We start from the raw sequence: 15,061 nt of genomic DNA, 5'->3' as shown, positions 1-15,061 counted from the left end.
ATGTATATTCTATACTTTTAATATTCAATTTATTTCTATACGTTTGGTATTGTTACAGTACGTTGATATCTTCTCGAGAGACAAAATGCCATTTTTCCACATAATCTCCGTCCGTTAAAAATGACATAAGCCACCATGAAACTGGAACGGTACACAAGCTCGTTCGAGCCACTGTCTATCTGCCTGTACAAAGGAGTCTTCGTCTTCAAATTTCGTTGCGCGAAGGGATTTAATCATTTTTTTTTCAGTTATCAGAGTGGTGGTAGTCACATGGTGCCACAGGAAAGCTGTAGGGAGTCTCACTGTTGTTCACTGGAATCTTGTGATCTCGGTGACAGTTTTCTCACTGATATGTGCTGGTACTCATTATCCAACGGCAAAACAGGGCATTTTTGCGCATTTTATCGATTGCGAAATGTTCAAGCAAAAGCTTTTTAAGAGTTGCTATATACACATCAGAACTGACAGTTGCGTGAATCAAAAATCACAGTAGTCGTCACGTTTCCTGCTGAAGGAGCGTTTTTGAACTTCTTCTGCTTTGTTGACGCAACTAGGTTTCATCTCTCGTCACAATTGCTGCAAGGAAGTCATCTCCAGAATTCTCGTACTGTTACAAAAGTTCGATGCACACTGTTTTTCGTGTTTCTTTGTGGCTATCCTCCGAAATTCAAGGAATCCACCTGGCGCAAACCTTTATCAGCTACAACTGTATCAATATTCTGCACACATTCGCTTCTCATACTCCCATTCGGATTGACAGTTCGTTCCCTGTTATGCGTTTTCAAGCCAAAAGCTGATTGTGATTACACTGCACAGCGTCAGGAATCTGTACACTGGGCAGTGATTGTACCACTGCGCGGGAGGTTCAGAATTTTGGCGTCCCCACTTTCACCAGATAATCCGCTTGCCCAGCCACTTACTGTACGGCCATCAACAGCGTCACCCCACACACTTTCTTCAATCCTCGTGTTGGTCACTGTGTCGTTCTCACAACACAGGAGCTCTAGAACAGGACGTTGCTTCAGATGAACATCAACTACAGCAGCTGTCTTGAGCGAGTTCCATGACAGGGCGACTTGTGGAAACAGGTAGTATTAAATTTGAATACAACCAGGAAGAATGTTTCTATGAGCTCCGTGAATAATAAAGATGGAGAACAAAAGTTGTATTTTTTTTAAAAAAAATGGTGTGCATTTCTTTCCGACTGACCCTCATAGTTGCTAATAGGATGATGACAGGTGTTGAATGCTATCACTGGACGGGTAGAGAAAGAAATAAAAAGAAAGATGAGGAAGTCTACTCTCCACTTAGGCCATCATAAGTTATTTTACAGCCCAAATAGCAAAACTCGTCTACAACTTTTACCGTCTGATTTTCTAATCCCATTCTCTCAGCATCACCTGAGTTAATTCGACTATATTTGTTTGCTTTTGTTGGTGCTACTCGTACATTCTCCTTTCAAGGCACTGTACTCTTAAGTTCAACTGCTGTTTCAAGTCCTTTGCTGTCTCTGACAGAATTACGGTGTCATCTTCAAACCTCAAAGTTTTTGTCTCTTGTCTCTGAAATTAAAGTCCTTCTCCAAATTTATCTTTGGTTTCCTTTACTGCTTGTTCGGTATGCAGATAGAATAACATCGGGGATAAGCTACAAACCTGTCTCACTCCCTTCTCAACCACTTTTCCCTTTGATGCCCTTCGACTCTTATGACTGCCGTCAGTTTTCTGCATCGTTCGTAAATAACATACCGTTCTCTGTATTTTTTACCTGCTACCTTCAGAATTTCAAATGTATGTGTGTGAATTTCTAAGGTCCCTAGACTTACGCATTACTTAAACTAACTTATGGTAAGAACAACAGGCACACCCATTTCACAAGCTGCGACATCGTCGCGAAAAAACACAGTGACCCGTATATGTAATAAGTTTCCTTTAATTTACGTCAATGGTCACAATCCTTTCTGTTTAACAGATTACCGGTTTCGGTCTTTAATGACCATCATCAGATCTGTCTCATAAAAACAAACTCCTAAAGCACTGCAGCCATAGTGGCATAGTCAAGTGTTAAATGCGGAATCAGCACCAGCATCGTCAAATGTGATTTATATGTATTCAGATGTGATTTATATGTATTTGACGATTCTGGTACTGATTCCGCATTTAAGAGTTGTCTATGCCATTATGGCTGCAGTGCATTAGGACTTTGTTTTTATGAGACAGATCTGATGATGGTCATTAAAGACCGAAACCGGTAATCTGTTAAACAGAAAAAATTGTGACCATAGACGTAAATTAAAGGAAACTTATTACGCACACCCATGCCCGAGGGAGGACTCGTACCCCCGGCGAGAGGGGTGCAGAATTTCGAAGAATCTATTTCATTTTTTCACCGAGGTCGGTTCCTGCGAGTTTTCCATTCTTTGTAAAATAATTAGTGTCAGTATCTTGCGACCGTGAATTTTTAAACTGTTAATTATTTTTGATTTTCATGCACAGTACGTAACAGAAAGGGACTTTTCAGTGAGCGAGAGATTCTCGACACTAGACGGACGAAAAACCTTCCTGTCACGCGATTTCAGAGGTAGCAGCGCCTAGCTGTGTCGCGGGCCGGTGTGGCAGCGCCGTGGCGCCTGCGGCGACCACAGCATCGACCGGCGCGGCGATGTTAATCCGATCGGCCTAGATTCGCGGCCCGCGGTCGATAGCGCGCCAGCCGGCGTGGCCGCGCGCTGCGCCGCCTCTGCTCGGAGGACGAGGGCCGCAGGAATCCGGCGTGGGGCGGACGCTTTCCCGCGCCACTGGGTGACATCCAGCTCCACTTGCCGGCCCGCCCGGCCTTGACCGAGGCCCTGGCCACGCGCCAAAAAGGGGGTCAGCCGAACCTCCCGGACCTGCTGCTAGCTGCCAGCTGAAAGTCGACTAGCTCTCCATGTCAGCACGGTCTTGGTTCGTGAAGCTTTTCCGATCCTGAGGTCTCGTTCACTGCTGTGCTGGACATATTCAGAGGTGCTACTAGTTCTACTGATTCTACTCGACTGGCACGTCGGGCGTCGGAAGCCAGATATTGTTGTTGTTGTGGTCTTCAGTCCTGAGACTGGTTTCATGCACCTCTCCATGCTACTCTATCCTGTGCAAGCTTCTTCATCTCCCAGTACCTACTGCAGCCTACATCCTTCTGAATCTGTTTAGTGTATTCATCTCTTGGTCTCCCTCTACGATTTTTACCCTCCACGCTGCCCTCCAATACTAACCTGGTGATCCCTCGATGTCTCAGAACATGTCCTAACAACCGATCCCTTCTTCTAGTCAAGTTGTGCCACAAGCTCCTCTTTTCCCCAATTCTATTCAATACCTCCTCATTAGTTACGTGATCTACCCATCTAATCTTCAGCATTCTTCTGTAGCACCACATTTCAAAAGCTTCTATTCTCTTCTTGTCCAAACTATTTATCGTCCGTGTTTCACTTCCACTCCATGCAAATACTTTCAGAAACGACTTCCTGACACTTAAATCTATATTCAATGTTAACAAATTTCTCTTCTTCACAAACACTTTCCTTGCCATTGCCAGTCTACATTTTATATCCTCTCTACTTCCACCATCGTCAGTTATTTTGCTCCCCAAATAGCAAAACTCCTTTACTACTTTAAGTGTCTCATTTCCTAATCTAATTCCCTCAGCATCACCCGACTTAATTTGACTACATTCCATTATCTTCGTTTAGCTTTTGTTGATGTTCATCTTATATCCTCCTTTTAAGACACTGTCCATTCGGTTCAACTGCCCTTCCAAGTCCTTTGCTGTCTCTGACAGAATTACAATCTCATCGGCGAACCTCGACGTTTTCATTTCTTCTCCATGGATTTTAATACCTACTCCGAACTCTTATTTCGTTTCCTTTACTGCTTGCTCAACATGCAGATTGAATAACATCGGGGAGAGGCTACAACTCTGCATCACTCCCTTACCAACCACTGCTTCCCTTTCATGCCCCTCGACTCTTATAACTGCCATCTGGTTTCTGTACAAATTGTAAATAGCCTTTCGCTCCCTGTATTTTACCTCTACCACCTTCATAATTTGAAAGAGAGTATTCCAGTCAGCATTGTCAAAAGCTTTCTCTAAGTCTACAAATGCTAGAAACGTAGGTTTGCCTTTCCTTAATCTTTCTTCTAAGATAAGTCGTAGGGTCAGTATTGCCTCACGTGTTCCAACATTTCTACGGAAGATAAATACTGTGAAATACTGTGAAAAAGGGGCGTGGAAGAAGTTTACAATAATCGGCAGAGATAATCCTTGCCACAGATAAAACCAAACTAAGGAAAGTCGTCTGTCAAAGATAAAACTCATCTGTCGATTAGTAAATCTACTGTCTTTGTTTCACAAAATTTAATGATTTATTTTCTATTAAAATTATCCCCATGTTTATACATTTTGATGACGTCTCTACACAGTTGTGGATAATACTTCGTTATTGTAGATACAATTTTAATTTCGGAAAACCTCGCCTCATGACTTTCCGACTGAAGGGCATGCTCCGCTACAGTTGATTTTTCTACTTTTACTAGTCGGCGAAAACCTTTATGTTACTTCAGCCGTGTATTCACTCGTCCATTCGTAGTTCCAGTGTAGACCATACCACACATTCACGGAATTTTATATACCCTGCATGCCGACAGAGAAGATTGTTTATCCTTTAGAGATTTGAGTACTTGACGTATTTCCTTGGTCTAAAAACCGGTCTGATGTCATGTTTCTGTAAAAATTTTCCGAGTTTTTTTTAGTAAAAGGGAAAAAACTGTGTTCTTCCGCCGTTGTGTTCTATCTTTGTCCTTCGGCCTACCGTTATCTGGCTTAGATTTCTATTTACTTCTTTTCGCCGGCCGAGGTGGCAGAGCAGTTATAGGCGCTACAGTCTGGAACCGCGCGACCGCTACGGTGGCAGGTTCGAATCCTGCCTCGGGCATGGATGTGTATGATGTCTTTAGGTTACTTAGGTTTAAGTAGTTCTAAGTTCTAGGGGACTGATGACCTTAGAAGTTAAGTCCCATAGTGCTCAGAGCTATTTGAACCATTACTTCTTTTGCTGAGTAGCCACTTTTTCCGAAAACCCGCTTGAGATGTTTTAACTTGGCATCTATGTGTTCTGGCGTGCAAATTCTATAGACTCTATCCGTAAGGCTTTTAATGACACCTCTTTTTTTATTGTGCGCGATGCTTCTTATGTAAGTGTTCGTTGTACGATCTTTTCATCAGCTCTCATCACCAAATTACCGATACGGTGAGACAACCTTACACTAAAGTACCCGACCACAAGAGGAACGAGGAGACGGAAAAATCATGCAACTAGGGCGAGAGTATTGCAAGTATCAAGTCTTTCTATTTCAGAGCTGCAGCACTTATTATGACAGAAGTGCTTTCTGAAGTCCCACACGTACAAGTGCGGTCCGTCATTTGGACAGTCTACGACAGCCGTGCTGCCTGAAGAAAGCTGAGAATGCTGAGATGATCCTGTCTAGGAAAACAGTATAAGCAGCTTTGCTAATGTTTCTAAAGCCTATTTCGCTCTCATAATTGAATGCGTGTCGTCTGAGGGCACCGCAACAATTTTTAATGCAATGACGAAAGACAGTCTGGAGGTCTGGGTAACTTTTTATATTTATTCGATTTACCGCTATTCTCTGATTCATATCAAATTACTGAGGGTCATAGGGCGCCAGCAGGACGAGCATTCAGTTAAGATTTCAGTTCCTTCAGAATCCGCGCCCTGCTGACGAACTGCGGTAGGGAGTAATTAGATTTGAATCTGAAGATGACCGGGAATGATCACCGAAACGGATTTTCCGAATTAACATAGAAAGTACCCCAGACGCTGTCTTTCTTCGCTGTTGATAAGCATTTCGCCGTAAGTTCCTACGGGGCCAATTTGGTGAGTTCAGCCGGCCTCTGTGGCCGAGCTGTTCCAGGCGCTTCAGTCCGGAACCACGAGGCTGCTACTGTCGCAGGTTCGAATCCTGCCTCGGGCATGGGTGTGTGTGATGTCCTTAGGTTAGTTAGGTTTCAGTAGTTCTAAAACTAAGGGACTGATGACTGCAGATGTTAAGTCCCGTAGTGCTTAGAGCCATTTTTACTGAGGTCACCGGTCCCTAGTCTTACACACTACTTAATCTAACTTAAACTAACGTACGCTAAGGACAACACACACACCCATGCCCGAGGGACCTCCGACGAGGGGGAGGGGGGGGGGGGGGGAGGCGCTACCCCACTCTCCGCTGTCAATCATAAGTGAAGAAACAGATTCTAATCAGATAAGAACAGGCAAAGAATTGAACGAGGCAAGAAGCAGGATGTAAGTAGGCTAAGGTCTTGCTCACTATTCTATAATTTGCCTTAAGTGATCATGGGAAACAAACAAAAAATTGGCCGAATGCTATGGTATTAACCCTTTAATCGTTTTGACACTTTGAACGGCTAGACCGAGTAACATGGATTGGCATCTTATAAAACAGTTCCCTTTACTTTTCTGTAGAAAAGAAAGAGGGTATAGTCCTGATTTTTTGGTAGCTCTTAATAGAAACATCACCAGTGGTTTATTCCTAACTCGCCTCGGGATTATTTATTTTTCATCCAGTACAGAAAACCTCTCCTTATGTACACAATAAGCTACCTATGTCCAGTATGGGTTGTTTAGTCAAGTTCTTCATGTTCTCATAATTTTTTAGCTGTTGCTAGCGCTGCCCTGATTTTCTTATTCGTAACTATAATCGCTTCTCGAAAAGAACTCTCCCAACTTCTAAGGGAGAAATTACTTTTTTAAGCCACTAGGAACGAGAAGTTCATGAGACACATATTTAATTCGAGTTGAAGACCTAATAGAATCACTTCCTACCTGAGTTTATCACCAAGTTTTACTGTATTGTTTCCTTCAACGATGCCATCGCTAACATGGTAAAGGTAGACTTATGTGTAGGTAGCATCCTCCTATCGACAAAACAGAGTTTGATAAAGGTGAAAAATTCAGTCGGATAATGATATTCAACTTGAAATTTTAGCGGCATTGACTAGACTTGTTTTATTTGGTGTAACATCATACACACATAGAGGTTACGGCTGTTCACAGATGACAGATAACTGAAATCGAGAGAAACAAATATTTCAATCAAAATATTCATTTTTTTTTAAATATCTGTCTTATGCTTCTACACAGAGAAAAGTAATATAAAACGCAAACAAGAGAAAAGAATATTCCGAAAATGACTGGAAATATACGCGTAGAGGTATTCGAGAAAATATCCTGTTCGAACAATCAGCAAACGGAATTGCTGATTTTCCTACATCGCTTTTTCTGTCACTAGATATTACTCCAGATGTTCTACAGAAAATTTTTATGTGAATTAAAACGTTCGACTTGAAGAAATAGTATCCATTTTTTAAAATATTTCTGACATGCGTATTTCCGTGATTTTTTTACTTTATTCCCATTGAAAACGCATTTTCTTACGATTATTGATGTCGTGGTACTATTGTTAAAATCTGCTTTACCGAATTTCGACTATAAAGCAAATAATATTTTTGCATTAGAAACTTGAGGGCTGCAAACAATCTTCTACCATAACAAAAAAGCAGAAGTCATGCTCATGTCTAAGTAATCTACAAGACTGTTACTACATGAAACTTTTTACTGAACACACCCGAACAATGCAGTTACACGACAATATCGATATGTCTTTAATAGCTTTCTTTTTTGTACGTCGTATTAGAATTTCTTCAGTATGGCGAAAGTGTGTTATTAAAACTGAATGAATAACACTGAACAGAGTACCTAATTCAGAAAAAAAATGAAATCAAAACGTCTTCTTACGTTAAGAACCAAACCTCTGCCTATCAGCTGCATCTGGTGTAGCTGTTTCATAAAATTAAAGTGCGATGTTTTTGTAACTGTTATAAAGAACACTCCCCACCTATCGGCGACCTGCGAAGCTAGATGAAGAATATAGGCGCTATGCATTGATGCATTGACACAGTTGTGAACTGTTTGTCTTCTGGTGTAAGACAGAAAACAATGAAGGCAAATAATAAAGTTTACCTGCACTTGTTGCACATGAGTCACTCACTATTGTAGTATCACCAGTGTTTGATTAAACATCCATGCACCGGAGGAGCTGAGAATGTCCCTGCATCTTTTTTACGAAGTCAGAACTATGCGTTTGACCGTGGCCCCCCATGCAGTGCGAGTCTAGGAGCTGCTGTGCACCGGCTCACCTTGTAGTTGCACGGCGGCGGGCGACGATCGGGTGTCGCGCGGGTTGCAGCAGGGTGTTGTCAGGGGGCGCAGAAGACGCGGCAGACGCTCTGCGGGCACAGACCGCGCCCGGCGGCGCGCGCGCCTTAAGTACGGCCGGTGACGTCACGTGACCTGCGCCGGGCAGCGCCGCACCGCGCAGCGACGCGAAAGTCGCGCCGGTGAAAAGCGACGCAGACGCCGACGCGACTGCAAACAGACACGGAGCGGCGGCTGCTGGCAGATCCGCGGAACTGGCGGGACGTGCCGCGGTTACCAGGGCACCGACGGGCTACACGAGCCTTCTCGTCCGTGTTGAACTGCAGACGGTAAAGCAGCCTCGGACGTCCTCAAGAGAGTGTCTTGCGACCATTGCAGTTCGCAACGTACAGGCTGAATCCGAACTCCGACGACCAAATCTCGGGGTTTGTTCGGGAATTCGTTCTGAGTATTTTCGCAAAAGGGACAGCTGGTCTCCGGTGGCTCCTTACACAATAAGACAATTATGAAAGCTTTGAACATAGCTGCTAAGGTTTAGTGACCGTGTCAGAATTATATTAGAACAAATAAGCCCTCGGTCACAAACATTCAGTCAAAATTGACCAGGTTTCGACACTACTATGAGCGTCGTCTTCAGAATTAAACTAACTGTTCTAAAATTTAATAGGTATATAAGACATTAATAAACTAAAGTGTGTACTGACTGGAAAGAGATGCAGTACTTACAAGTCACATTCTAAAAAATCTAAGCCGGAAAGGTGACGCAATAAAAAGCTGTAAATAAGATAAGATGGCGAGCCGCTAAGGGCTGCTCGTACCTGAGTGAACACGGGTTGCAACAAAATTGAGATTCCCACGTTAGAAATTTGTTCTAATATAATTATGACTTCCTGACAGATTAAAACTGTGTGCCGTACCGCGACCCGAACTCAGACCTTTGCCTTCCACAGACAAGTGCTCCATCGACATTTTTTTTTTATTAAATCTCATTTAGTTCGTTGCATTTGTTCATTGCGGACGTCCCATGACACCCAGTCAAGTTCGTTGTTGATCCATACACTCAGTTTTTTTTTTTTTATTACAGAGGCTAACCCACTGACCGAACATGCTGAGTTACCGTGCACCAACTGACGTACCCCACCACGGCTCGAGACCTCTCATCACAGCTTCAGTTCTGCCAGTATTTCATCTCCTACCTTTCAAAGTTCACAGAAGTTCTCCTGCGAACCTTGCAGAACTAGCACTCCTGGAAGAAAGGATACAGCGAAGACATGGCTTAGTCACAGCCTGGGGGATGTTTCCGGAATTAAATTTTCACTCTGCAGCGCAGTGTGCGCTGATATGAAACTTCCTGGCAGATTAAAACTGTGTGCCGGGCGGGGACTCGAACCCGGCAGAACTCAAGCTGTGAGGACGGGTCTCGAGTCATCCCTGGGTAGCCCAGTAGGTAGAGCACTTGCCCGCAGAAGGCAAAGGTCCCGAGTTCTGGGCTCGGTCCAGCACACAGTTTTAATCTGCCAGGAAGTTTCACATCAGCGCACACTCCGCTGCAGAGTGAAAATTTAATTTTGAGGAGAATTATGATTTATTCGGCTGGTTACAACAATAACTTTTGTTTCTGTGAGCGTACCTACACAACATTGAAAAAGACTGTACGTAATACGCAAGTACCAAAATATACAACACGAAATACAAGGTAAAGCAACGACCCCCAAGGCGGAAAAGTAGTGCGAAGTGGTTGCTATCTTCGTCGAAACAGTTGAAAATAGTGTTGTTGTGCCGCTCTTCCCGTACATTCAGTGTTCCCATATACGAGGTACATATCGCCCGACTTTTCATCAATACACTTTTCCCTTCCGCTTTCTATCACGTTAACGTACAACTAACACTCCTGTGAAAAAAAGTCGGCACAGAACCGAACAGTATTCAACGCAAGCTTGAGAACGAAGAGAAACGCAGAGATTACTGTTGCCAACAGCAAGTAACGCCAGTGACTGGAACAATTATGCTTCCAAATAAGACTTTTCTATTGTTTTCAGATATTTGCAGTGCAACACAACTGGCTCTGAGCACTATGGGATTTAACATCTGAGGTCATCAGTCCCCTAGAACTTAGAACAACTTAAACTTAACTAACTTAAGGACATCACATACATCCATGCCAGAGGCAGGATTCGAACCTGCGACCGTAGCAGTCGCGCGGTTCCGGACTGAGGGGCCTAGAACCGCTCGGTCACCGCGGCCGGCTAGTGCAACACAGATACAAATACAAATGGAAGTAAAAAATGCAATCACTCAGCAACGTGGCAAGTGAGATCACGTGTCCCTGAAACAGAATATTAAGAAAAATATCCGTGAACAAATTCCGAAATTCTATCGGTGGAGTTCGCATCCATCCATGCATACAAGTGAATATCGTCGAAAGCTCATGAGTCTGTTCACGGAAGACGCTATTGTATATGGAGAATTCATATTGGTAGAAAACTGTAGTAAAATGCAGTAAGACATGCAAAGGATCGCCTCTTAATGCAAAGGTAGATAGCTAAACCTCAAAATAAAAATAATCACAGAAAAGGAAGACGCGAAACTGAGATTCATCGCAATAGTCCTCAGGAAGAGTGATCATCACCGAAGGAGATAGCTTACAAAACCTGCTCGACCAGTACTTCAGTATTGCTCCTCACTGTGTGCCTTTAGCAGCCGTACTGAAAGAGAAAATAGAGGATATCAAAGGAAAAGAACCGCATTTTATTGCGGATACGTTTAATAAGAACGAGAGCTACACCGAGATCCTCATACACTGGTAGATGCTGAGTTAGATGCGTTGTGCATCACGAAGAGGTTTGTTGAAGAGCATAAATTACTAGATGATACAACTAATATATTTCTTCGTCCTACACAGACTTCATAAAAACGCTATTAAGGAAAATGAGAGGAAGTGGAGCTCATAAGACCACTAATAGGATTACCACAATTCGCAACAGGAACGAAAAAGAGGGGAAGCGACTATGGTATACGAAGAATCGTTCGCGACGCACCATAAGGTGGCCAGCGGAGTATATACAGGGTGTTTCAAAAATGACCGGTATATTTGAAACGGCAATACAAACTAAACGAGCAGCGATAGAAATACACCGTTTGTTGCAATATGCTTGGGACAACAGTACATTTTCAGGCAGACAAACTTTCGAAATTACAGTAGTTACAATTGTCAACAACAGATGGCGCTGCGGTCTGGGAAACTCTATAGTACGATATTTTCCACATATCCACCATGCGTAGCAATAATATGGCGTAGTCTCTGAATGAAATTACCCGAAACGTTTGACAACGTGTCTGGCGGAATGGCTTCACAAGCAGATGAGATGTACTGCTTCAGCTGTTCAATTGTTTCTGAATTCTGGCGGTACACCTGGTCTTTCAAGTGTCCCCACAGAAAGAAGTCACAGGGGTTCATGTCTGGCGAATAGGGAGGCCAATCCACGCCACCTCCTGTATGTTTCGGATAGCCCAAAGCAATCACACGATCATCGAAATATTCATTCAGGAAATTAAAGACGTCGGCCGTGCAATGTGGCCGGGCACCATCTTGCATAAACCACGAGGTGTTCGTAGTGTCGTCTAAGGCAGTTTGTACCGCCACAAATTCACGAAGAATGTCCAGATAGCGTGATGCAGTAATAGTTTCGGATCTGAAAAATGGGCCAATGATTCCTTTGGAAGAAATGGCGGCCCAGACCAGTACTTTTTGAGGATGCAGGGACGATGGGACTGCAACATGGGGCTTTTCGGTTCCCCATATGCGCCAGTTCTGTTTATTGACGAAGCCGTCCAGGTAAAAATAAGCTTCGTCAGTAAACCAAATGCTGCCCACATGCATATCGCCGTCATCAATCCTGTGCACTTTATCGTTAGCGAATGTCTCTCGTGCAGCAATGGTAGCGGAGTTGAGGGGTTGCCACGTTTGAATTTTGTATGGATAGAGGTGTAAACTCTGGCGCATGAGACGATACGTGGACGTTGGCTTCATTTGGACCGCAGCTGCAACACGGCGAACGGAAACCCGAGGCCGCTGTTGGATCACCTGCTGCACTATCTGCGCGTTGCCCTCTGTGGTTGCCGTACACGGTCGCCCTACCTTTCCAGCACGTTCATCCGTCACGTTCCCAGTCCGTTGAAATTTTTCAAACAGATCCTTTATTGTATCGCTTTTAGGTCCTTTGGTTACATTAAACCTCCGTTGAAAACTTCGTCTTGTTGCAACAACACTGTGTTCTAGGCGGTGGAATTCCAACACCAGAAAAATCGTCTGTTCTAAGGAATAAACCATGTTGTCCACAGCACACTTGCACGTTGTGAACAGCACACGCTTACAGCAGAAATACGACGTACAGAATGGCGCACCCACAGACTGCGTTGTCTTCTATATCTTTCACATCACTTGCAGCGCCATCTGTTGTTGAAAATTGTAACTACTGTAATTTCGAAAGTTTGTCCGCCTGAAAATGTACTGTTGTCCCAAGCATATTGCAACAAACGGTGTATTTCTATCGCTGCTCGTTTAGTTTTTATTGCCGTTTCAAATATACCGGTCATTTTTGAAACACCCTGTATATGTATATAATTCCTTACAGTCGGATATCTGTATGTTTTTACACCCGAAAGTGCTACCTTACAGAAATACGGAAGGTTTCAAGGCTAATAATAATAATAATAATAATAATAATAATATCGGTGCACAGTAAATTTGTTGCACATTTTACGTTATCGTCTAATTTCACTGATTTAATGTCTTAAAATTATAAACGAAGTTATAGTGTTGCTCTGAAGGAGCGTTTTGACATGATCCTATTATTTTTCATTTTGTTTCAGACTTTGGCCCATTCTACATTTCGGTGATTACTGGATTCAGCATTTGAGAAATTATCAAAGGAAAGATCCCTGAAACAAAAATGTAAATAAGTCGCATTGTTGGCTGGGGTACCTCAAGGAGTGGGTTTCGTCGCCTGTCGATATTCTTCCCCTGGACTATTATCGCCTTTTCTTACGACTATGTGAGAGTTACGAGTACTAGGGCGAACTATGTACAGCCCCACGCTGCATTTTTACCAGCTTTATTCAAGACGGCGGCGTTAGATATGGCAACGTCGCAATGACGGCATTCGTTGTTGTATTCGTAACAACGGGAGGAAATGACCAGACATGAAGTATCTACAAAGACCCCTCCCACCATAAGGAAAACGCACAGAAAGTGCACGAAATGCGCTATTCCTAGCTTAGCAACATACTGGAATCAAGATAGCTTGGTTTGACGATGAGTGGGGAAGAAGCTGACTGTGGCTTTGTACAAAATAGCATCACTGCATTATAGTTTTCGAGGTCCTATATACTCCTCGAGTTTTCTTCAACTGCGCGAATGCTTTGTCTCTCACGACGCTAATGCCAAAGGAGCATTAATCTGTAGCCCTTTGCCATTATGATGTACACTTGATGCTATTTAGTAACACCGAAAAGATGATTTAATAAAACTCGACGAAAATTTTGTCCCCTATCTTCGCGTGAATAGATCCAGTGTGTTGATGACTACTTTACATACCTCGGCATCCAGTACACTCCACGATGGATGTAAACCGCCGCATTAGCTAACGCACGCCGGTGCGTCCATGCTAAGCCTGGGGGTAGACGAATCGTCGAGAGAGTAGTGGTATAACATTCCGATCACCGAACTATGCCGCTCGGGATTAGCCGAGCGGTCTCAGGCGCTGCAGTCATGGACTGTGCGGCTGATCCCAGCGGAGGTTCGAGGCCCCCTTCGGGCTTGGGTGTGTGTGTGTTTCAGGATAATTTAGGTTAAGTAGTGTGTAAGCTTAGGGACTGATGGCCTTAGCAGTTAAGTCCCATAAGATTTCACAAACATTTGAACATTTTTGAACCAAACTATGCGGCATTGTCTTGAGTTTCTCCACAGTGTTTCTTGGAGTGAGCACGAATGTCCCTTCTCTTGCTGATCAGTAGGACGGTTCTTATACAGGGTGTTTCCTCAAGAGCGTAGAAAAATTTAACAGGACCCAGAGAACGCTGCACTGAACAATTTGAGGTAGGGAACCTGGGGTCAGAGAAGCCAGATTGAGGAGATTATAGGAATAGAATCACATTACTGTGTACCTTTTTATTTACATTCGCTACAGTTAACAGCGGATACCATCATTGATGCAATGAACGTACCATTTGTACTGTATCTGACATTATGTGCTGAAATTGACGACCATCAGCCTCAGTGCAAGCATGACACAGCCTAACAAGATTCTGACGCAGCCTGACAACTAGCCCTGGTGTGTTTCGAATCACATTACAGGCAGCTACAATTCTGGCAACTAATTCCATCTACATATTCGCTGGGGTCTCATACACAACTGACTGTAGAAATCCCCATAGCAAGTAATCAAGGGGATTAAGGTCAGGTGACCTCGCAGGCCGTGGAATAGGACCTTCTTTCCAATCCAACAACCAGGAAATACAGCACTGAGGTGGCTGAGGACATCCACTCCGAATTAAGTGCAGTGTCTTATTAAATGAGTCTGTCATTGATTCATAGGACGTTCTGTCATGGACAATGTAAATGCGATACAACAGAGCCACCTTATGGACAAGTAAAGTAAACAAAACCTGCATCGTGACTTCCTAGTAACCAGTCTCATCCTCCCTGTTTCCTTGCAGGAAATAAAGAATGTACATGTAAATAAACAGCACAGTGCATGTAAACTTGTTACATGTAGTCGG

General features: G+C 43.5%; 1 protein-coding gene across 1 annotated transcript in view; it reads right to left on the bottom strand.

Moving 5' to 3' along the window:
* The window catches only part of LOC126335963 (germ cell nuclear acidic protein-like), a 141,912-nt gene that overhangs the window by 109,762 nt on the left and 17,089 nt on the right, over positions 1-15,061 (bottom strand). Inside the window, exon 3 of the mRNA XM_049999439.1 lies at positions 8,263-8,491. Within this exon, the coding sequence (XP_049855396.1) occupies positions 8,263-8,491 (229 nt within the window). The remainder of the gene's footprint in view (positions 1-8,262; positions 8,492-15,061) is intronic.

This window comes from Schistocerca gregaria, chromosome 2 (assembly GCF_023897955.1).
Source record: "Schistocerca gregaria isolate iqSchGreg1 chromosome 2, iqSchGreg1.2, whole genome shotgun sequence".
NCBI classification, from domain to species: Eukaryota; Metazoa; Arthropoda; class Insecta; order Orthoptera; family Acrididae; genus Schistocerca; species Schistocerca gregaria.
The sequence above is the reverse complement of the archived record's forward strand: the minus strand, read 5'-3'. Positions and strand labels throughout refer to the sequence as shown.